We start from the raw sequence: 24,401 nt of genomic DNA, 5'->3' as shown, positions 1-24,401 counted from the left end.
TCTCGCCTCTTCTTTTTGTACTTTAAAACAGAATCGCTGTGTTCGTTATTAGCTTATGTAGGAGTAGGCTTTGCCAACATGTTCATACTGGATGTCCTTTTGGCCAGATGTAATGTTTTTTTTCTTTTCTTTAAATAAAATGTCCCAGATTATAATAGTTAAGTTGCTTTCTCTATCATACTATGTACTTGACCCTGCACAGGGTTCACTTGACTAACAAAAGCCTTGCAATTGGAGTAAATAGCAAAATAAGTGTACATGGAAATATATGAAGAAATATATAGCTACCTATATCCAGTTGCAAGTGACTGCTGCTTGTTTTCAGTTTCCCATCTAAAGAGAGAATTCAGGTTTATAAAATGTATTTTTGTAAAGTACTGAGTCCTGTCTGTTAGTCCATCTAAAAAGCACAAATCTAGGGAATAGTGAGTTATTTGTTGTTTTCAGTCTGAAGTATATTGCAAAGCTACAGTTGCCAGGACATAGTGGTCACTTCTCCAACCAACAGCCAAAACAATAAGCATGTGCTTTTAAGATGGATGGAAAAGACTCGGTATTCATAAATCCATTAGTTTTTTTTTTTTTGGTTTTTTTTTAAGAATATCACTTCGAAACATGTTTACAGTAAAACGCTCAACAGGGGAAAGTTGCTTTTGCTTTCAGTAGGGTAAAAAATAAATAAAAATAAAACTGTGTATGGACTATTGTGTTGTTTTTTTTAACATGAGCTGCAAACTCACCTTGCCAGATGTCACTTTGAACCTTAAGTAAAACAAGCCAAATGTTATAAAACAAACTTTATTAAACAATATGTTGAGCACAGTTATTTTTGAACATAAATAAATAGACCGGTTATAGAAGATGCTGTCAGTGTATGTAGAAGCACAGTTCATTGGTGATAAATGTAGGAGGATAATTCAACATAGTGTGCGTTTTAGCAGTAGAGGGCACTTTTGCACCAGAACTGCAAGTAAGATGTGTTGCATATTGGTATGGTGAGTTTATAGTTTGACAAACTTAATTTTAATCTCATTTATTCAACATGAGATTTAATGACTGATATTCTGCTGAATTTGAAAGCATAAGACCTCAGTAGTATTTAATAAGTGCTTAACTTTAGTCACAGTACTATCTATTGGAATGTTGGAATGCAATAAAAACATTTGTACAAATTCTTGTCATCTCCACTCAGTAAAATGTTACTATTCTTTTGACTATATCAAACTTCACCAGCCTTTATCAAACATGTAAAAGTTACAAATTACCATTTGGCTTTTGACATTCTTGGCACATAGACCCTCATAGACATTCACTAGTGACCACATAACAAAGCTCCAAAAACTATTTGGGCAGCTATGTCTTTCATGGTGTATGCAAAAGCTACAATGCACTATCAAATAGGCTGTACAAATCCTTGATAGTCCCCCTTCTAACATCCTTCTTAATAAGTCCTCTGTGTAACCCTTGTTTGACCAGACTGCCCTTTTATAAATCAATAGTCTCGCTGCAGATGCTCAAAGCATCGATTTGTCTGCAAACACTGATGAACTCCTCCTGCACGGATCGGTCTGCCTCAGACGACATGTCCAGGCTCTCCTGTGAGGCTGCGCCCAGTGTTTGATACTGCCTCTGTGGGTCAGCATGGCCCTGGTGGCCAGAGGATGCAACATGGCCCATACCCCCTTGCTGGAGAAGCTGCTGCGCATGCCTCTCTGGGCTCAGGCAGAGGACCAGTGACGAGCCTCCGAAAGATTCTCGGTAGAGGGAACAGGAGGAAGAGCTGCCCCTCCAACGTTCACGAGATGAACAGCTGGAGGAAGAGGACAGGGAGGGAGATGGTGGGGCACCTACAATAGTGTCTCCCTGGGTTTGGGCACAAGACAGCTCGGGTTGAGAGGCCATCTCCACGCAGGAAGAGGTACGATAAAGGCTAGGGTCCATTGAGAGAGGATCACAGAGGCCGTTGCTTGGAAATGCACAGTGGTTGTTAATGGATAGATCGCTGCAGCGAAAAGGCCTGGCAGGGCTAAAGAGGCTCATGGGAAAGAGTGCCTCACTGAAGAGTGCTTCATCTATGCTGCGACGCAGGTTGATGGGCGAAGGTGGCCGCAGGTCTGTGGTGGAGTCACTGGTAAACGAGGATCCACCTGAGGGCTCTCTGGCTCCTCCATCCTCAAGAATTCCTGAACCATGTAGGTCCAAATCCAAGTCCAGGTCTCTGTATGCCAAGGCCCGGTTGCTGTGGTAGAGGAGGTCCAGGCCATTCAGACTGCTGCCAAGCCTGTCATCCACCAGAGTGTAAAGAGGAAGGCTCTCTGTCTCTCCAAGCCCAATGGTATCAACAATTGCAAGCTTCTCCTGCTGGCTCAGGGACCACTGGTAGCTCCCTGGCAGGATGGGTGACTTGGATGCCAACAGTTCAGTCCAGCAGCTCCCTGCAGCGGGTAGGTGGTCAGAACAGTAGACTGGTTGTGCGACCACCAAGGCTAAGGTGAGACAAACCCCGAGCTCACACAGTCTGCAGCTAAACTGAAAAGCCCACCAGGGCCAAGGGTGGAAGACCTCCTCTCCACCTGCAACACCCATAGCATTGAGCATTGCATATAACTGCAGTCCTGCACATGCTAAACAAAACAATGCTGAAATACAGACGGTTACAGCTGCACGGTTCCAGTCCCGGCTCTCAGCAAAGGGGCATCGGTTATAGCGCTCAGCAGGTGTTGGAGACGTGTTATTCAGGTGGTAAATGTGCTTCGAATCTGCCCGCACATAGATGTAGAACACAAAATAGGCAACAGACAGAAATGTGGCCAGTGCTACAAAGGCTCCACGGGAGATGAGTGAAAGAAAGAGGCAAAGGGGAGGCTTTTGCTGGTAGAACTTCAGTAATGTCACCGGTCCGAATGCGGCACCAAAGTGCAGGACAACCAGGCAGGCCAGGAAACAGGGTCTCTGGAAAGCTGAGTAGGAGAGCTGCATTCTTGAGCGCATTGAGAGGAGTAGGAAAACCAGGCCGAAAGCTGCAGTCAAGCAGGGAAACGGTGCTTCGTAGAGTATCAGTGAGGCCTCTGTGGAGGGCAAGCGGTCCTGGTGGCCGTAGGCATCATACAGGAGGGAGAAAGATCTGGTGCAACCAGCAGCTAGTAGAAACAGGCTGACCAGGGCAAAGTATCCACATCCGGATGGGCATCGTAGTGGCAAGCAGAGCAGATTAAGCGCTGATGCTAGCGTGAGCATCGCAAAAACACAACCAGCACCGTATACATGCGCCTCCCAGGCCAGTCCCCAAGCTGCCATGGCGCTGTTCCAGTCGGTGTACAGCGGCACCAACATGAGTGGAGCTGGGATCAGGAGGGGGTTGACTGATTGGTTCGTGGCAGTGATATTTTGTGTGTGCTTGACGTCAGAGGAGGTTGTTGCGTCCCAGGTGTCGGAGAAGTTGCAGATCCCGGAGCGCTCTTTATTGCAGTCTGGAAGGAAGGTGGCGTTGCTGTCCACCAGGTTGGACATCCAGTCTTCAGTGTACAGAGGAATATGGGGAGTTTCTGGGGGATGCCAAGTAGAAATTCAGTTTGATCAAATCTGCTTTAAATAGCTGTGGTAGAATAAACAAGATTCATATTTTAATGAGTAATTGAAGACAAGAAAAATCCAAAACTTGGAAAAGGCAACAGCTGTAAACTTATAATTTTAATTCAATTTAATGCATACTTATTCACTTACTCATGAGAATACACAGAAGCATTTAATCAAGGTTCAAACTATCTGAGCCAGAGAACAAATTGGCTCAGGTCCAGGATGGTAAAAACGCGCTTTCCTCCTAATGTGCTAATCCTGTTTAAAAGCTTGTTGGAAGGCAACTTTAAACTGAGCTGGGCCCAAATCAGAGGCTATGTGCGTGTGTGTGTGTTTTAGAGAACAGCCCACTCAGAACCACAGAGCTAGTTTCTCTTGCATTACGTAAGCCATCTGGAGTTTCCATGCGAGTACAGTTAATCATGATCGTGTTAGACATGTTTTAGCACTGCAAAGGAAATGGTTTTGCTTTGGAAATTAAGGGGTAACCATGTATGTATATGTATATATATATATATATATATATGTGTTTGTGTGAACACTACAAAGACGCCTGCAAAGCTCATCTGCGCGTATGTTTATGTTGTTCAGTTACTGGAGGGTGACTTAAATAGCACAAGACGTTTTACACAGCATAATGCCTCACAGATGGGCAAAAAGACAAACATGAGCTTCACAGCTTAATGGACCTTGTTCTTTTTCATAAAACATAACCATCACCATGCACATACTATCTTTTCACCACAAAAAAAGAACACATTGAGACCTTCACTCTAATAAAGGCAGCTTAAAACCCTTGCCCTATTAGAAAAGCAGCTACTAACTGCATCTCTGTCATTTGCACACACAAGCTCATCAGTCATTTTGCTGCAGATCAGAGACAATCACTCCTCCATAAAGAGCCAGATGCTATAATGGACCACAGGGATGAGGACAAATGAACTTGATAAACTGACAGCACATTAAATCACACATCAGGTAGGTTTAGTGGAGTGTACACTCAAATATATTTTGCTGTAATTTCTATGTGATATTAGAGACTTATTTGTGTAAAAATGTTCTAATACAGCCAAAAAGCATTGTCTAATATAGTGAAAAGGGGGGGTTAAATATGTCCAGCGAAGCCTGGGGAATACATTATGTGGGTTGGTTATGTTATGTGCCAGTTTAAGAACTTAAATGTGCAGACATCAGCACCACAAAACCCCCAAATCTTTACGTATAGATTGTCTAATTCATTCATTCATTCATTGATCTATGTGGTTTAGCATTTTTGTTTTAAGTCTCTCTCATGTCTTTTAATATACTTTTATGGGTTGTATTCTTGTGTTTCCACCACCCCACTCTGTCCTGGTCCCCTAATTCACTCTTTTGTTTATGATTTCCCTTCAACATCTGCCTTCAAAAAGAGGAAATTCACATAGGTGGGTTTGTTATTTTTGAACTAGGACAGTTTTCTGTTCTGTTCTTCTTGACTGCCCAGATTTTTTAAAAGTCTCTTCCCATGCTTTGTGTTTTCTGCTTCTGCTGCCCCCCCCCAATTGTATGGATCCAATGCATGGCAGCTGCTGTTTTCATTATGTTTAGGTCATCATGTGTAGGTCTGCAGCTCTTTGAGGGAGAGTGAAATGGTTGACAGTGTGTGTCTGCTTATAGCACTTTAGCATTACCAAGGCGATGCAAACAGCCTAAAGCATGTTCACTTGGATTAATGTTAGTGGGCTTCCTGTACAATTTGTGTCTATGTGTGCTCATATTGGAGTGTGTACCGGTGCATTTGCATTTATTTGTACTGTTGACACTTGCTGTACTCCAGTAGCTCTGCTGAACAAAGCCTTGCTCTTTCCCTGCGTCAGATCCTCAAGAGTGGCAGAGGATTTTTACAAGTGCTTTACCTTTAGCACTGCTCTACTGTCTGCCTGTTGTTGACAAAGTCTTAATAATTTTTCCTCATTTGTCTCCTGACCTCAGAGCTGAATCACTGTCCCTGGTTGTGATGAAAACGTCAAGATCGAGGAAATAGGACCGCACTGCCAGATGCTGGTGCATCTATTACTGTAGCTCGACAAAGCAGATTTACTTCAGACATCCTGAGCTCTCTTTTGAAGCTTAATCACGTCCTCAACAGCAGGAAAAACAAGGATGGATGAATTTTTGAAAGGCTTTGTTTTTGCACTGATGGACTGTTTTTTAATTAAACCCTGCTGAATCTGAGCAAAAAGTGAAATGCTGTTGAGATGGCTCCCTTGTGCATTGTTCTAATAATGATCCTTCAGCATCATACTGGACTATATTAAGAGGAAATATGGCAGGGAAGAGAATTAGCCAGATGTGTGAACATTAGTCAGTACATTCAGATGTGCCACGCATTGTGCGTTCTGCCAGGAAAGTACAAGCAGTACAGCCATTAACTCAGTTTAGCAACTGGACTAAACATTCTGTTTCATATTGACGTTTAATTTGCCAGGAAAGAATGACTGAATTATAAACACAGTTATTGATCTAGAATAACCGCAGCTTCCTGAGGTGTCTGGAACTCTTATTACGTAAAAAAAACTTAAATTAGGCAAATGACAGTAAATTAATCGCTTAAGTAATTTATGAAGTTAAATACCAAATATTTGTTGGTTCTAGATCACAAATTAACACTTTTCTTTGTTTTATATATATCGCTGTAAAATTGAGTACCTTTTTAGTTTTAATCTGCTGGTCAGACAGACTTTTCACTCAAAACCACACATTTTAACGTCATGGTAGCACTAGGAGAGAAGTTGGGATCACTGAAGTCATTAGGATTGATCCTCTGGGAACCACGAATGTCTGCAACAAATTTCACAGTAATCCATCCAGTAGTATTTGAGATATTTCAGTCTGGACCAAAGTGATGGACCGACTGATTGACAGACTGATTGCTGTGCTGCTAGCGTGGCTTATAATCAACAGATTAATCAATGATGACAACAATCATTACTTGTGACCACTCCATATTAAATCAGTGCAGAATGCATGAAAGCTATGTCATTGATACCCCGGGTCATGTTGAGAAAATGAGGAGGTATATTTAATCTGGTTTAAAGTGATGTTAGCAGCTTTTAATGAGGGCATTAACTATGTCAGTGTTCTAATAAACCAGCACTGTATAACTGCACTGACAAAGTCCTATCACAACAGACAGTAGCGGTGTGGGAAATGTGGCTGGAGTGTAAAACAAACACACAGCTGCAGGCATTGTAAATGTGTGGGTCACTGATAAAGTCGGTGGTGTTCAGTACAGTGTTATGACTCATCCATCTAACTGTTTACTTTCCAGGGCGATGGTGGTGATTTGGCTGCCAGTCAAGCTGACTGGAAAACGTGACAGATATTGAATCAGTGCCATGTTTTGTGGCCTCGCTCATGTCGATAAATGTCACATCTGAGTTGCCGGATCGGCCGAGCGGCCTGGACGGGGTTTGGTATGTAATGGCTACAGTACAAGGATCAGAGCGTTACGTTCCACTGCATGCTGCTCGGTCATCTGACACATTCCTGTGGGAACAAGTCTCCCATGCTAGGGGCAGTAGACATATCTGCAGTAGACAGCCTGAAAGCAAAGTGACTGTGGACACAAAACTGAGAGGTCATTTTAACTAATAAAAAAGTCAAAAATGTAATCTTTTAAAGACCTGGAATTTCCACTGACTACACTACCTGCTCCGCAGCAGACAGACACAGCGACTAGCTGGTGCTAGTTACATATTGCAGCATTTAGCCGCTAAAGGGCCGGCTGTGGCTCAGGAGTGGGTCGACTTATAATCACAAAGTTGACGGTGCGATTCCTGGCTCCTCCTGTCCGCATATCGAACTGTCCTTGAGCAAGACACTGAAATGATACTCAACCCCAAGTTGCCCTCACACAAATTCCTGTGTTATTAGCTAGATGGGTATGCATTACTAACAGGCTGATGTGACGCAGGTATAATGTTTACCATGTTCAGCACCTTAGTTTTGCGTGTTAGCATGCTAATATTTGCAAATGAGCACAAAACACAATCACAGCTGAGAATGATAGGAATGTCATTAGTCATTTGTAGGTATTTGGTCTTAAACCAAAGTAATGGACAAGATAACATTTTGAACTGATGATGGCGCTAGCTAGGGGAAATGCCATAGGTTCACCCAAGTAAGTAGGATTCATCCTCTGGAAAACATAAGTGTTTAGCCCTTCTTTCACAATGCCTGCAGCTAATGAGTGACGATTTCTGTGAATATTTGATGTTACATTCAGTATAAATTGAAAGAACTTAGATCTGTCTTAAGACAATTCATTTAATTATTAATACGGACCGATAGCACACAGTCTAAAAGATAAATGAACACTAACTTTCTGAAAATCAGCAAATCCACATTACAAGGCTTCAGATTTCTTGTGAGGAGTGGTTTCATTTAGGTCTCAGTTGAAACACTATTAGTGCACAGGGGCTTTATTTATGTCTTAACTTCTTTGGGTTTTGCTTGTAAATCCTAAAAGGTCTCACCTAAGGCACCGTAATCTGCAGACCAGCCTAGGTAATAAAGGTGAATGATTCTACTGATGTTAAATGGGCAACAACCCCACACAAATCTTAATTGGCTGCGTGTTGATTCTGCATCGTGAAACTGAGAGCTTCATGTCGTTTTTATCTGATTGCTTTCATTTTCAATTAGGATCACCTCAGAAAAAAACAATTTAGTGGGAGCTCATGGAGAAGTTAGATCATGCATACTGAGCAGGAGCCAGTTGCGTGTGTGAGGCTGAGGGTTTATCTGCTTCCTCAACACTTGCACTTAATGCTAAAGCACCTTATCTGGGTCCCTTAAAACAAATGGGATAGCTTGTATGATAACTTGAAAGTTGTTAAAGTGCAGCAGATATTACCAACAACAGATTTTTGCTTTAGGCAGTACACATTTAAATGGCAGGCAGACAGACGACCAACATTATTGTTTCACTCACTCACTCGTGGCACACCAAGATAGAAAGCCTCGTAGCGCCCATATCATCAGAAAGTGGCACATTTGACAGGTCTGTTTTTGAAAATCACCCGACAACATCTGCTATTCTGGGCGAGGTAATGTGGGTTACATCTGCTGCTGTGAACTGGGCTAAAAGTGAATCTTTCAATAAACATATTTTACCAGAAGTCAAGTTCATGATGATGGAATAATATAGTATATGATAGACTTGTATATGTGTACATTGAGATTACACCAGATTTTACAGTGGATGATGAGAATCTTTTTTGATTACTGAAGCTATTGATATATAATATATTTTTTTACTGTCAAAAACTCCCATGAAAAGACCAAACGCCAATAATGAATTGTTTCTGCTAATATTGTCTGTGTAGAAAAGCCTAATATAGCTCATTGTTCTGTGCAATAGACCTCCATTGTTGCCCCAAAACTATTAAAAACACATCAATGATGAACCAATTCATTTCCATGAACATAGGCTCTGTTTATTTTGAGTCAATCCTGCATACACTGCCCTGTTGCCATGAACTCCCTACAGCACCAACTGTGTATTAATCCGCCGCTGAAAATAGTCCCCCCACAAATGCCCTGTTTACTCCTGTTTGAGTGATGTTTGCTAAAAACTACTATGCCCAGTATATTTCTTTGAGGAAATTACTAAGCCTTTTGTAAAAAAGAAACTATGTATTTGTAAGCAGTTTTTAAAGATTTGCGTCATCAGTAAGAGCCAATGAGCTTAGTGCTGAGAGTCACAAACAGGATATATAGGTTTGTTGGAAGTATTGAAAGATGGTCAAATTATCAGTTTTAGTTTTTTCTTGGGATTCGTTGCATAGAAGATTTAACAGGTCGATGGAAACGCACTTAATAACAACAATACAGAACATTGCCAGCCTTAATTTAGTCGATTATTATGTACAGTATTTGCACCTAATGTTTTTTTGTGTTTGATCTCTAACTTGGTATTAAATCACACATCTATAATATGAGCAGTTTGACACCCTGCATTAATGAATAGATTCCCAAACTGAATAAATTATATTTTATTAGTAGAAAAAAAAAAGTGTTTATTTTAAAGTACTCTGATGTCATTGGCCAGCACTGAATTACTTGTGTGTATTTTCAGTTTTTTTAAAGGCAGCTATTGTCACCAGATCAATGATTACTTAACTGAGAGACATATTTGTTTATCGGGGTAGGCATTGTTCCCTATCTCTTCTGTTCTCAGGAGTTCTCCAAAATCGCAGCTTGACTAAGCAGTTTTCTCCTCCCGTTGGAAGCAATTATTAGCTTCAGGCAAAGAATGCAGGGTAATAGTCAATCTGTCAAAGGACTGGAAGAAACAGATATTGGAACAGCTACAGGACGGCTTTTGAAACAAACAGCCTGCAGTCCTTTTAGTAGTCCACCTCACAGCATGCTAGTGCAAACGCATGCTTAAATGGATGGGATTTTAAAATTAGTTTTTGTTCACATCTCAAGGGATTTGTTTGCTCACCTGTGCTCTGTGGTGTGGACGTTGTTAGCAGCTTAGCGGATGGTGTGGAATTGTCCGCCAACCTGGTGTCACCATCCCAGTCAGCTGAAGGAACCACACCTTCCTCATTCTCCTTATCCTCTTTGCCTGGTGGCTCTGGGAAGACACATGCAATTTAACCTCTGAGCGATCTCAAAGCGATCAGGACTGCAATTTAAAGAACGCGACATAGTAGCTCCAAGAAGTCTGAGAAAAAAACAGATTAGCAAATCTGGAGCCTGCCAATAGAAAAGATTTAACCCTCTGTGTTCTCCCAGTATGTCTGAGCTTCACAATGCACAACATGGAAGGACAATATTTCTTAACCCAGTTCTGTCAAATGTATTGGCCCATCGCCCACTTAGTTGAAGCCAGTCATCCATAGCACAGTAGTCTGGCCCTCTGTAGTCTAATTACATTGACATCCTGATATGTGTGTGCATGTTTGAGAGTGTGTGCACATCCTGATCCATTACAAATCCAGACCCCAGGCCTGTTTTATTAAGAGAACAGAAAAAGAAAGAAAGAAAGAAAGAAAGAGACACAGAATGAGAAAGAGCCACATCACTCTATTTTCCCTTTTGGTTCACGCACAAAATATGTGTTCACAGTCAGCCCTCTGCACAGCATTTGTGTGTTTTACAACACTGTGCAGCAGTTATAAATGAATGATGGACCAGATAAGATTTGGAACAATGCGCTGACTGTGATGAAGCCAGGGATAGCAGCAGGTACAGTGCTAGTTTATAACTTCAGTATTAATATTAATAAAAGACACCGAGGCATAGGGCTAGCTGGAGGAATAATGAGTTAGAAAAAAAACAGCGACGAGGCAATGCAAGCCACTATCGTACAGTATGATCTAGGTCATGCTCACAGCACCCGAGTTAACTTTTAAAAGTCTCCAAAGCAAACTCTGCTTTTGGAGCTGGAGATCTGTCCACACCAAAAGAGAGGGAGATCGCTGAGAAACAAATACTGACACATACGACCTACCTGCACATACGATAGATATTTATTCCACTATAAATCTAGTTAGTTATATTTTGAGCTACATATACAAATATAACAATTGTAAGTTAGATTTCTGGGTTTGTGCGGCGCATTTTGTTCAAAACTTGAGATTTTAAAGGTACCCCATGGAGGTTATGACCAGTAGGAGCAGAAATGTTTTTACGACCAAGTCCCAGTCTGCAGTCAGTTGTCTGCACACAAGAACTCGCATCACAACACACAGTCGCCAGTTGTCACGCTATTTAGCTGATCGATAGTTGGAAGACGGTTATTTTCAACAAAACGTAGCAACGCGGCAAAAGGCAATGAAGAGGAAGACTTCAAGCTAGTAAACATTAATGCAGGACTAAACATTTTCAAAAAAATCATCTTTGCAAATGTTTTATGAGGAAGATAATTGTATTTGACACGTTTGTTAGACCTCAACAATGCCTTTGGTCGCATGCAGGGAAACAGTCCGCTTGGAGAGCAAAAGAGGTCAACGCGTTTGCCGAATGGCAATATCGGAACCTATCGGCTATCGTCTGATTTTTAAACAGATTTCTGCATTGATATGCAGATATCTGTTTATAGAGATTTGCCAGAATGTCGTCTGTACCTGTCATCTGGTTGCTAAAGGATAAGACTGTGACCAGCACACGAAAGAGGAATTCTTGGCCTGATATTCGCTGGCTACACCGGAACCCCCCGAACTTTTGGCCATTGCCGATGGGTCCAGAGATTGTTTGGTGAGGAACACTGAATGTGAATGAAAATGTTTGTTTACAAAAAAACTCCACAGGTTAAGTTTGAGTCTGCACAGTTTACATTTGAGTGAGTCGTTACAGTTATCTGAACAAGATGACTAGTTGGCAGAAATATTTGTATATTTGTTTCCTCAAACTTTTTTTTCTCGTCACAACTTTTTTGTTATCATGCCAAGGTGCTCATGAGCAAGGCGCCAAATCCCCCTAACTGCGGCGCCTGTCCAGCAGTCGCAGCCCCCTCACTCTAACATCTCTCCATTTGTGCATTTATAGGACATGAGCATGTGTGTGTGTATTTCAGGCCTATCTGTATAGTGTGTTCTAACAACAGAGTGAAACAATTGTAATTTCAATAAAAAAGAGTATATAAATTGAAAATTGTTTGTTGATCGTGTCAAGTGAATTGGAAAGAGAGACTGTACACCACAGCCAGATCACTGCAGCATCTCAGATCTGCAGTACAGATGCTCGGATGTGCCTGCACTGCAGATTAAATTGCAACCTAACAAGATCTGCTACAAATAAGATATAAATATCATATCACTCACTCACTCAGTACAAGTGGAACTTATCTCTTGAGCACAAGCAAAATGACTGATGACTGGCTATTTACAGACTGCTGACAGAGCAAAATAAAAACAAAAAGATACAAAAGATATTTTACTGTTTACCTAATTAATACATACATCATTTCATTTAGCCTTCATGAACTTAAAGTATGATGTTGTATCAATTGTTTCTCAAAAAATTCCTTCCTTCCGCCTCAGACTGTGAATGGATATTTCTCTTTTAGGTTTCATCCAGAGATGCAGCCTAAATTGAATTTAAAGTTGCACCTACAGTGGGCAAAATCTTTGAGGAAATGATGGCCATTTTGGCGTGGTAGTTCTTCACAGTGTATAGTGTTTCAGAGGCTCCTCATTATCTCCGGCTTCCAGAAATAATAAACAAAAGATGATCTTGGACTCCATTAAACTCTCCTTTAATTCCGTAAGTGAGTTTGTGAAAGCATACATTGCTTTGTAACAAACACACTGAGCTTAGAGTGATAAGACAGAAACGGAATACGTTGGATAGCAGTGCAGCAGAGAGTCAGATGTGCATAATCAGATCCATAAAAATGGGATATTATGACTGAGATACCTCATCTCAAATGTACTTGCACACAGTTGCATCAGGTTGTTGCTAATTTGGTTCCATTTTAAGATAGTTACTAAGGGATTCATGGCATTTTCAAACTTCATTACACTTACTCTTACTTAAAAATCTGTCCATATAAAGGTGAGAATTATTCCAGGTTGTTCTACAATTGCGTATTTGCATTAGTCAGCTTTATTCAACCTGAGAGCTGTGGGTCAAATCCTAAAAACAAACAGGCCTAACCCATTCAGTTTTCTAAAACTCATGGATTCTGTCTCGCTAAGGGAGTCATTATGAGAAGATTAACATAATATTAAAGTCACCGCAGTTTTCGATTTGCATTAAAACCCTTTTTCCATGTACGTAAATATACTGGGGCATTAGACAATATATCCTTGCAGGTATTAATGGAGTATGTTAAGGGTCTAGTCTCTGCCTTTTAATACAGCATACAATAATGGAAAAGGTAGGAGGAGAGGAAAGAAGGAGCAGGATAAAGGAAAGCTTATTGTAAGAAAATGAACAGCAGTGGCTATCTGAGAGGCTTTAGAAATCCTACATTTTCAACCTCCACATCTCATCAGCCTCAACCCCCTCCCCCCTCCACTCCCTTTTTTTAGCTCTCTCTTCTCATAATTGCCCTTGCTGTCAGATGTTGGAGTGTCCCTTAGTAGAGGATTTGACACAGATGCAGATCATTGCTGTTTTTATTTTTTTTATTTTTTACACCTGACAGCCTTCTCAAGGGCAACGCCACATAGCAAACACTCAATCGATGAAAACCCACCCGTTTGTGTGGTGAAGATGTTCCATACCTCCAGTAGGGAAGTGATTCACCCTGTGTAGCTTAAAATACTTTACAACACGCGGCCAGAATGTTCACACTGGGATAATGTATGATAATGCAGGGGTGTCGTGCTTTCATTTTCATATAAGTCTCTCCCTGCGTCCTTTAGCAAGGTGTGCTTATTTAAACACTGCAATACCACACCAAGCAGACTACTAGGGTGCATAAGAGTACCACATTTTTTATTGATTTTTTTTTTTATTTCTCCATGGATGACTAAAAGCTTCTCTGATCCCTGACAGGACATTTTTACCATTTTAAAGCAGTCATAGCTGACATGTATGTCCATGGAACAAAGTGACAGGGATTTGTGTTTGTTAAAAAGATTGCAAAAGGCGGAGGGGAGCTGGGAGGGAGGAAGGGAGGGAGTAGACTAAATGGCGAGAAGCATGTTCAGCATCCGTGAACAGCGACTGGCGAGCGGATGGTCCCACTGGAGACGAGGTGGTTTCGCTGAGTGTGCGCTTGGAATACTGATACACAGCAACAACAGCCCTCCACACCCGGGCCGATCCCCCTATCTTTTCTGCATGCCGCCAAACGATGCATAACCGAAAACAAGTGTAGACATAACACCGGGCGCTGTAGACAAAACATAACACCACCAGTTTCAGTACAAGCTGTGTAAAGGTATGGGAGATGCAAGTTTTGGAATAATTGCATTCCAACACTGCGAGAAAACATTCCCTCTAAATCTCTATTTGATATTGAGCGGAATACATTGCTATCTGTAAGTATCCAGGAGCGTCTCAAAGTCCATTTCTGACCTTGGAAACAGCAGTTGACAAAACAATCTGATTTCAAGGTCCATTTAGTAGCTATTCTCAAGCTTTTCACTGTATCACACATGAAAATGAAGTCCTTAAAGTGCTCAGAAAAATAGAAATCCTATGATAACTGTTAAATATGATTGAAAGCTCCAGAACAGCTACTAACCTTAACATGAGATTTTTTTTCAAGCAATAAGCTAAAAGCTGTTTGGAATAACAAGAGAAGCCTAGAGGATTTGAGAGAAATCTGCATTTTTAAGAGAAAAAGGGTTATGTATTGTAAAAGGGGTAATCATTTTGTTCATGTATTACCATTTAATTGCTTCATTCTGTTTTGGCTAATGATTTGTGTAATTATATAGGGACTACAATTAATTAAAATTGTATTATTAAAAAAATATTTATCATTGACTGATATTAATGGACATTTGGTGGGATGCCAGCATTAAATTATAGACGTTAATCAATATGCACCCGCAGAATATTATTATGTACATATTGCAGACACTACAGTGTGTATACATCCATCAAACAATCACGGGTTTATCAGGTGGACACCGAACCTCTCCGGCTGAGAATAATCGACTCATCATTTTCTGGCCCAACCTTTGACCCTACATGATAAATGCGTCTGTACCAGGAGGAGGACCTTCCTCTGAAGGCTCATTAAGCATACAGACACCAGACTACCACCAGTGTTGGGGGATGGGCCTTGAAGAAGGAGGTGTTGCCTCAATGTCATGTTAAAGTCCCCTGGAACCTACTGGCTACCAGTAGCTGTTTTAGCTCATCATCTTTCCATTTTGATTATCTGTGAGAAACAAAATCCCCATTGAGCAGACTTCAATCAAATCCTCTTTCCTTTCATTCACTGAGGTAATGGCTTATGCAATATGCGATTTTCTTTAAAAAAAAGAAATAGGATGGTACGAATGACTCACTGGCGACAATTGTAAAATGCAAAATCAACTTAGCCAACAACACATCACTTACAAAAAGCTTTTTAACTATCCACAACAGATTGCACAACACACTTTGATGCTTTATTCTAAGTTCTGTCTACTCTGTGCCATGGAACTATTTTATTGAATAGCTCAAAGTCTGTGGTATTGGAAATACAATAAATATGTTTCATGCTGTTGTAGATGGTTTTGATTGCTGTATTGTGCAACTCTCATTTCTGAAAGCTGTCATGTTATCGCAATATAGCCTGAGACATTAAAACCACCACAGAGACACTGTTGACTTTTGTTTTATTTCATGTCTTGACATTTGTGTTATCTCATGTCCTAGAATGAAATCTTATTTCTTTGCTAAATAACCCATGAACTGATCTTGTTGTATAACTGAGGTGTACGTGCAGGATGGGGAGTGCTTACGGGAATACTGCATGGGAAGGACAGGACAACTGATTATATTTGGTCTCAAGGTGAACAGAAATTTCAACACATAACCCATCATTGTAATCATTGTAAATGTAGATTCCAGACTTGTACCTAATGAGTGTTCGACAGGGTTTCAACAACATCTGGATTTATGCTAATGTCGGACATTTGACTATTCACCATGTCAGATATGTCATCGATCAAGCCGAACTGTTTGTAGCCTTTTGACAACCAGCTATTGAACACTTAAGACCTGCCTGCCCATGATTGATCACATCTATAAAGTCAATCCAGCCACCATTGATTGGTTTAACTTTGCTTACCTCCTGCTATTGAGAAGTTAACCCTTTGGCTCTGAGTTGTGCTAGTTATGGATTCCGTCACTAGTTTGTGATTGATCCCCATGGCAGTGGTGATTACCCCTGGCTGTTCCTCCCCGGGCATTGACCTGGCCTCAGAGAAGCCCAGGTCAGCCTTACTCTGAGTGGGGTGAGTTTCCGTCATTGTGGCCTCTCCAGCATAGAGGATAACACTGACAGTAGAGTGTTGTGGTTTTCTGACAAACATGGTTTCTGAGGACGTAGGTGGAGTTACAGGCCCCAGAGGGTGTCTGCTGGTCAGTGTGGCCTCCACAAGTCCTGGGGTTGTTGTGATTTGGGCTGCTGCCCATGTCAAGGCAGTGGGAACTGTAGTTTTTGGTGCTATCGTCAAAGAGGTCTTTTCTGTGAAATCTTCAGCCTCCTTTTTATCAGTGTGTTCCCCTGGGAGGTGTTGTGTAGGGGTGCCAATGCTGGGTCCGGCCGCTCGTGCCGTGCCCCTCGGTGGGTTGGTATGTTTTGCATTTAGTTCAGGGGTGCTTGTGCTGGTGGGACTGTTGGTGAACAGAGTGTTTCTGATAAAACTGCTTGTGGGAGAGTAGGAGTCTGAAACAAGAGTGTCATTGTCGCTCTGTGCTATGCTGCTGTGTGGAGAATCTGATGTCCCTGTGGGAAGTGATTCTGTTCTTATCTTTGTCACGCTGGTTAGGAGCCTCTGAGTCGAAGTGGTGGTTGATTCAGAGGCTTCAGAAATGCTCCCTTCCCCTGAACCTGAGTGGTCTTGCAGGTGATCGATTGGTTCTGTCAGCCCTTTGGCGGTTGTGGTCAACGCAGCATCCTCGTTGTTGCTGTTTGAGCTCCCATAAAAGGGGATACGGAAGGGTATGGCAGGGAGCTTTTGCAGATATGGGGTCAACCAGGAAGAGCTTTGTTTCTTTTCAGATGGTCTTTCTCTTGATGGCGTTGGTCCCCAGAGGGCTTCTTCATCAGCCACAGCCTGCCTGTGAAGTAGCAAAAAACACCAGAAGCAGAAAGCCAAGGTCCGGAGGAGGCGAAGCATGCTGTCGACAGTGGTGCACAGATCGGTCACATGTTGTTCTCCATTCTCCTCTGCTCCCTGAGGCGGGTTTGTCTAATTCTCCGGCAAAATGGCCTAAAAGACAAGAACACACAGGACACTGAGTGACACACTTTTCATCCACTCTTGGTCGGCTAAATTTAAGTTGAGGAAAACTTGATAGAATTTGCATCTGTTCGTTTTTCTTTTCTTTGAACATTTTCGAGTGTGACCTGCTTTTCAGCTGTTTTTCCAGACTGTGAAGGAAATCAAGTATAGAAACTATGCCATCCGTTACAAGAGCTTGCTGAAGTTAGCAGGCTAAAAAAAAAAAGTCACCCGCCACAAATCACAACAAGAGCTTAAGTATTATGAACACCCCACAATTAGTGGTGTCCCGTTAGATGTGGTGGTCAGTATTTATGTCGGGCTGTTGCTCACATGCATGCTGTGTAACAGTGGTTGGGCTGCTACATGGACTGACCAATTAGAGGACTTGAACTTAAAGAACTTCCATCCATATGTATTCTATTCAGTGAGGATTGGTCAACAAATAATGTGTATGTGAGTAGGGTTGGGGGAGGTTAGTGAAGAATTAGGGTCCGGGTTGCCAACATAAGAATAGAGGGACCTCTTTTTCTTTTGTGGGGCGCAGAGTGGTTCAAAGTCACTAGCCTGTTGCCTCAGTGAAAAGACTGGAGCACCAAAGAATTTCCCCCGTGAGAACAACAACCTGTATGCTTTAGCTGTTCTTCAACTCTCCCCCAGCTTTGGCCTTGCTCTCTTTCAATCTCCAACGTATTTGTTCTTTAAAGCAGAGGGAGAAAGATCTGTTTGCATGGGAGAGAAAACAAAACAAAAACATAATATGCATCTACAAGATCAATCAGCCACTACTATAAGAGTCTCAGGCTTGCTCTCACTGATCTGCGGAGCAGAGACTTTGCCGGCCATCTTCCCCTCCCTTCCCTAACCCAGCCTGTATATACAGTCATGTACGGAGATATGAAGACTGACTACTGGTTAGGGGTCAAACATAAAGCTTCCCACACACTCCTTAGTTTTAGCATTTTGAAAGGTTTCCAATGAAACCTCGAGGTGAGGTTGTTTTTAGATGCCTGTGATCTCAAGCTTGAACCAACAAACCCACACACAGTCACATTTCATGCGTGCAGAGATATGATTGTAGATGAATTATCATCTGACTGAATTGTGTACTTGTTCGCCCACATGTACTGTTCTGTAGGTACACACACCCATGCATGCATACTTTGTTGGCTTCTTCAAGACATTTTGCCAGCTATTTCTAAATGCTTAGAGAAAGCCAAATTAACTATTAAATGCAGCTTTTAAAGAGAAAGGGAAAGCTGTATTATTTAGGAACCAACTGTATTTTATTATGTAGAGAAACATTTTAATTAGTTTTAAAGCATAGGGCAAATTATATTCTATGCTTGATTGCCTTTTTGTTGATTTGATGGATAACTGATCAAATATTTAGCCAGTGGGGTATATGTATAATTTATTTTGGCACTCATTTTTTAACACTCTCACGTTTCACTTCAGCATCACTTTAGCTCAGTATCACCTAGTGTGGTAAAAGAAAACTCATGTAGCGCGCAAAACGCTAACTTTACTTTACAGTATAATCTTCCAGCATGTTTTTTAAGTGAATGTATTTTGTAGAATCAATCAATCAAAAAGACACCACAGGAGCAGTTTTGGGTAGAATTGAGGGTACACAATCCCGTTCTTCTCCTCAAGTTCTTTGACTCTGGTAACATACCAGATGCGATTTTGTTGATGGCTGACTCATCTTGTCATTGCACACATGATAACACCTTTTCTTAAAGATAGATTATTTTTGAGTCTTCCACCTACAGAAAACTGGTTGAAGTTAGAATTCACTTCAACTTTTGATGATAATATTGCAATTGTAATGACCCAATAAAGGATTTAATTTAGGTGAGCAATCATTGGAAAATACACATACCCTTTTCAAAGTAATGGTTTTTTAACATAAGCTATATTCCTAGATCCCACTTTATTTCCCGATACACTGTAATGTCGCTCCACTTTTGTCAAACCTGCAATAATTAATTATTTTGGCCACTGTGGGTGGGATCGAACTGTAAACACAACACAACCATATTATCACCTTTTAAGTTGATATGGTAAACTTATCAGCAAACAGTAGCATATTTACACACCCAGCAGATACTTATTAGCATTAGCATTATTAGCCTTTATTTGGAGTCGTGTTTCTGGTCACCCCCAACAACTCCTGAGGGAAATATCGGACTCTTTAGCAGCTCATTGCTCCACTTTGTTCAACAGCTAGTCACTAACTTTGTCTGTGTAGAGTTTGGTGCTGTAATGTAGAGTGGGTTAATCAGAGCTTCTTGCTAATCAAAACATTAAAGTTGCGGGCCATAAAACAAAACAATGAGCTGAAAGATACTTAAATGCTCCATAGAGCCGAGGGTAACTGCAAAGTTTGGAGATTAATAAAACAAGAATATTGCTAATAGCAGCTTAAACATGTAAACACATTTTGTTTTTAAAACAAACTAGCAATCAAGCTAACACATTATCTACAGTGCTAGCCACTAATGAATCAAAAAACACACCACAGCTTGGGCTTGTACTCTGATTCCAGATTGGGCCACTTGCCACCACATCAAATACGTGCCTGGTAGTGAAGGCATTGTCTGCTTTGACAGGCAACAGAGCAAGTGGAAAGGAACTATAAAAAGTGTCTGTGGGGAATTTACAAGTCCCCTCTATTATTTTGCTGGTGTTTTTGTCTCGCCACTCCTAACAAAGACGGGGCCTTCCACTGTAGTGTGCTCAATGGAGCGGAGACGGAAGAAGAGAAGGGCAGAGAGCAAAAGACAAGGGCAATAGATGTGAGAGAGAGAGAGAGAGAGAGAGAGAGAGAGAGAGAGAGAGAGAGAGAGAGAGAGACAAAAACACCATATTGACATTCAGTTGTGGCAGTCGTAGTCCAGGAGAGTAAACTCTGCTGCAGTCTCCCTAATGCTCATTTTAGTTTATTGCCAGTGACTCCTTTATTAACTCTGCAAACAGACTCCTGTCTTTCAATTTAGTCGGTGTGTGTATCCATGAGAAGCCCCCCACTCTCTCACTTCTCCCAGGACCATCAGCCATCTTGATCTCAATCCGCCTTCAACCTGCTGTAACATATTTCTCTATGGAAAATGCTCTATTCTGAGTATTATATCATTACAAGCCCCTCTTTGAACATATTAAGGCCTCTGTAGTAAAGCTAACGACAGAGAGAAAGATGAAGAGAGGAGTCCAACACAGTGACTGAATTAAAGGTGTGTCACTCCTGAGTGATTGAAATGGAGAGGCTCTATGCTAAGGGGAGTCACAAATGGAGACCGATTGACTGTGGCCCATGTCATTACTATTTAACAAACTTGCTATAAGCACGGTAAGGTCTGTGGATCAATGACACAGTCCAGGACAATGGAGTAAGTTACCTCCCTGCAAATAGCTACTGTTATGGGTGACAGTTTTCTGAATCTGCTGTGTGGGCGTGCATATTTACAAGCACTAGTTCTCACTCTAGTGTTATTTCCATGGTTATATGTAGGTGCGATTGTATTAACATGTGCATCCTCCCACATGCTTTTGGGTCAGATTGCAGCACTTTAACATCACAGGGCTCTATCTCCCATCTAAGGAGTAAACATATGGTGTTTTCCTGTTGTCCTCTCCTGACTTTGGTGCTATGCAGGGATGTCAATACTGCACAGATTCAATCTGACTGGCCGCTTTAAGCCAGCAGGGATTTATTCTGCATAAAGCAGTACATTTGAAGGGCTTTATAAAGTGTTACAGAGCTTAACTGGTGCCCAAGTGTCTGACTATCCATCTATTGTATCCATCTAATGTCCTCATTTCACTAAAAATAACAACTGTCCACTGTTTAAGATTCATTTTACGATTGGTTTATTTCATCGTTACGGACAACACTACAATATTTATATCAATAGAGATTGATTAGATAGTACATACCAAATCAGCTCTAGAGTATCGTGTTTTCATTGCCGGCATATTGTATGCAGTAACATTGCCACTACTAGTTGACTATAAACAAAGACAGACTGTTGTCCTTTTCAGTGCATACTAATTTTAAAGGAATAGTTCAGCATTTTGGTAAATAGATTTATTCGCGTTCCTGCCGATAGATAGATAGATAGATGAGGAGCTCCGTACCACTCTCCTAGCTGAGAGTGGTATTGATCTCCTCATCTAACTCTAAGCCAGATAGGAAATAAGCATCCCAAAATGTCAAACTTTTAAGTGGACAATTGCAATTTCACTTAAGCGCATGCCAATTAAAAAAATAAATAAATACACAGATTCTTTGCCTGTGATTTTACTGCTATTTGTGTTTTATCAGTCCCTGTCTAAGTTAACTGTATAATTCCTTGTTTGACATCTTTTTCCAAGTAGATTCTCTGATTCCCTGGACATTATTGACCATAGTGACAGCTACTCTCATGTCCGACAATAGACAAACCGCTTGTCAAATGAGCAGCATCACTGGCAGGAGTCCTAACAGGTTACAAATGTCCTCCTGGAGGCTTTACAACCAAACAACATCCTGAGTCATGCTATTTACAAACAAGATGAATGCCTTGCTATTCTAATCTGTGGGGTTTCCTCCGATGATTATTTGACATGCCAGCTTACAAATCCATTTTCCACATGCAGAAGTCCTATCAGAACGTTAGCAGTACCGTTAATAATATCTTCAACCTTTAATTTCTCTGTGAAAACTTGTTGATTCACTCAATCTTTCCTTTTTTTCTTTAGTTTGGCTCTCCGAACATCTTCCATGCCTCCTTATACTACGCCTCTTTAAATCCCCACTTTGACCACTCATGACACATATTCCCCATGCTTGAGAATGACATTAATTGTGCCGGGCTAATGCTTGTGTTAGCCCTAGAGCTTATGAATGTCGTGAAACTGCCGATTACAAAGGAAGCTCTCAAACACAGGCGTTCCACCGGCTGCCTTTGCCATGGTGACAGCTGAAGCCAAAGACGTCTTGCTAATCGTCGGGATTTGAGCACCTTTTGGACTCTGCTGTTCCGCTTTTTGGAGTGTGCTGCACTCACATGCAAATGCACACACACACACACACACACACACACACACACACACACACACACACACACACACACACACGCAGGCACACACACAAACAATCCATGCTTTGCTGGTTTTCTAACATCAAAACCCACACACTCTCACACACACACACACACACACACACACATATGATTGCATAATCTAAGCCAGATATTAATAAAAATTGCATATGTTAATCTTTACATATCAGGTTTATCCAGATGACACACTCACAGACACACACACACTCTCCTTAAATACACCTACCAACACACACATTCCATGTTTGCCTATAGATTTATCACTAAATGACTCCTTCTTAATCCTGATTGTAATTAACACAAGCCCTCTTACATGTTAAAGGAAATATGTTTGTGTGTTTACTGAGTGCGTCTCTCAGCGTGTAACAGCATGCATATTGGAGTCAGACCCACACATCCCTATTCCTTGATGCAGAGCAGCTGATTAACATACATACACATGTAGGGAGAGAGGTACGGCTATGTAAACAGAGAGATGAAAACATGTCTTACCTACAGATGTATGGAATAAGATGGAGAATCCACAGCCAGCAGTGTGTGTTCTGCTGCAGGAGAGACCGTCTTTCTGAGCCAGTGTAGGTTTGACTGTGTGGAATTGAGTTCCAGTCTCTCTCTCTCTCTCTCTCTCTCTCTCTCTCTCTCTCTCTCTCTCTATTTGTCTCGATCTCTCTCGCTCACTGCATCAGTAGTCCACTGTGTGGCTCCCATCACAATGCCTGTGGTCACACCTCACCGAGCAAATTGTTCATTAGCGGAGATCACCCAGTGCCGCTGACACTAGGAATGGGAGTTGTGCAAACACACATGCTGAATATCACATGTGCAGCTTTTACATAGCTGCATGTGCACACACACTCAAGCTGTAAGCTGGTCAAATCTGAATGCAGCTGTTTTCAAGCACTATATTTAGACCTACTATAACTAGTGTGCTGATGTTGGCATTCTGGCTTTGCAAACAAATCACCCACTACTCCACAGAAAAATGATCTTCCTATTAAGTCGAACTTTAACAGTGAATTCCAATATTTTACAACTTGGGTCTTGTTTTGGTAGTTTTGGCATCATTCCGTTTGCTTATGATAAAGTCCAACCCCATCACCAGACAAGAACATCAATATTGGAATATTGTGTAAATCCCAGAATTATGTTCAATGGCAATAGTTTTAAAATTGTCTTTTTCTGCTATATCTTATAACAATACAAATTGTGGTTATGGCAAATGCACTTTAGTTAAGGTATGGTTAAGGTTAGTTTACTGTTAATATACATGCAAAAGTTCAATGCAGGTCTGACTGGAGGTGAACTCTGGTTACTGCATGAAAGTAGCTATACACCCATCTACCGTCCCGATCTTCAAACCCTAACTTTCCACCATCCTACATATCTTACACAATAACTTCCTGTGTTGGCACTAAATGTTGGCATTGGACATAAATCTGTGAGGTACAGATACTGGGCTGCCAAAACTACAAAATAAGCCCCAAGTTCTCCTTTAAAGCATCAGTTTTATTAGTTTTCATCCCAGCTCTCTGAAGCACAGAACGACTCACGTCATGTCCAATCTGCTACAAAGTTTACACAAGGTCGCAGAGACTCACCTTTGACACAGTTTAACACAGTACCTGACTGATGTCCAATCAATTGAAGGAGTCATTGTTGTGCACCAACTTTGGCACAACATTCCCCAGATCTTTGCTTCTATGATCCCTAGGAATTTCCTAAATATAGAAACAATCAGTGAACTATCAGCCCAAGGAAACATAATTTCCTGAGCGGTCCTGCCTATGATGAGATCCCCTTTCCAGCTCAGCTCAGTCCCGCCGGC

General features: G+C 41.3%; 1 protein-coding gene across 2 annotated transcripts; it reads right to left on the bottom strand.

Annotated features, from left to right (window-relative positions):
* Window positions 1–9: 9 nt before the first annotated feature.
* On the bottom strand, window positions 10–23,274 carry prrt4b (proline rich transmembrane protein 4b). 2 transcript variants are annotated; one of them, XM_078243062.1, is made up of 4 exons: window positions 23,069–23,274; window positions 16,313–17,459; window positions 10,070–10,204; window positions 10–3,545 (listed from the first exon to the last, which is right to left on the bottom strand). In XM_078243062.1, the coding sequence occupies exons 2-4, from the start codon at window positions 17,364–17,366 to the stop codon at window positions 1,486–1,488; spliced, it is 3,249 nt and encodes a 1,082-aa protein (XP_078099188.1). In that variant the 5' UTR covers window positions 17,367–17,459; window positions 23,069–23,274; the 3' UTR covers window positions 10–1,485. The 2 variants fall into 2 exon arrangements, with proteins under 2 accessions (XP_078099188.1, XP_078099190.1); XM_078243064.1 differs by having other exon boundaries at window positions 23,073–23,274.
* Window positions 23,275–24,401: the final 1,127 nt, after the last annotated feature.

Source organism: Sander vitreus, chromosome 23 (genome assembly GCF_031162955.1).
Source record: "Sander vitreus isolate 19-12246 chromosome 23, sanVit1, whole genome shotgun sequence".
Lineage (NCBI taxonomy): Eukaryota > Metazoa > Chordata > Actinopteri > Perciformes > Percidae > Sander > Sander vitreus.
The sequence above is the reverse complement of the archived record's forward strand: the minus strand, read 5'-3'. Positions and strand labels throughout refer to the sequence as shown.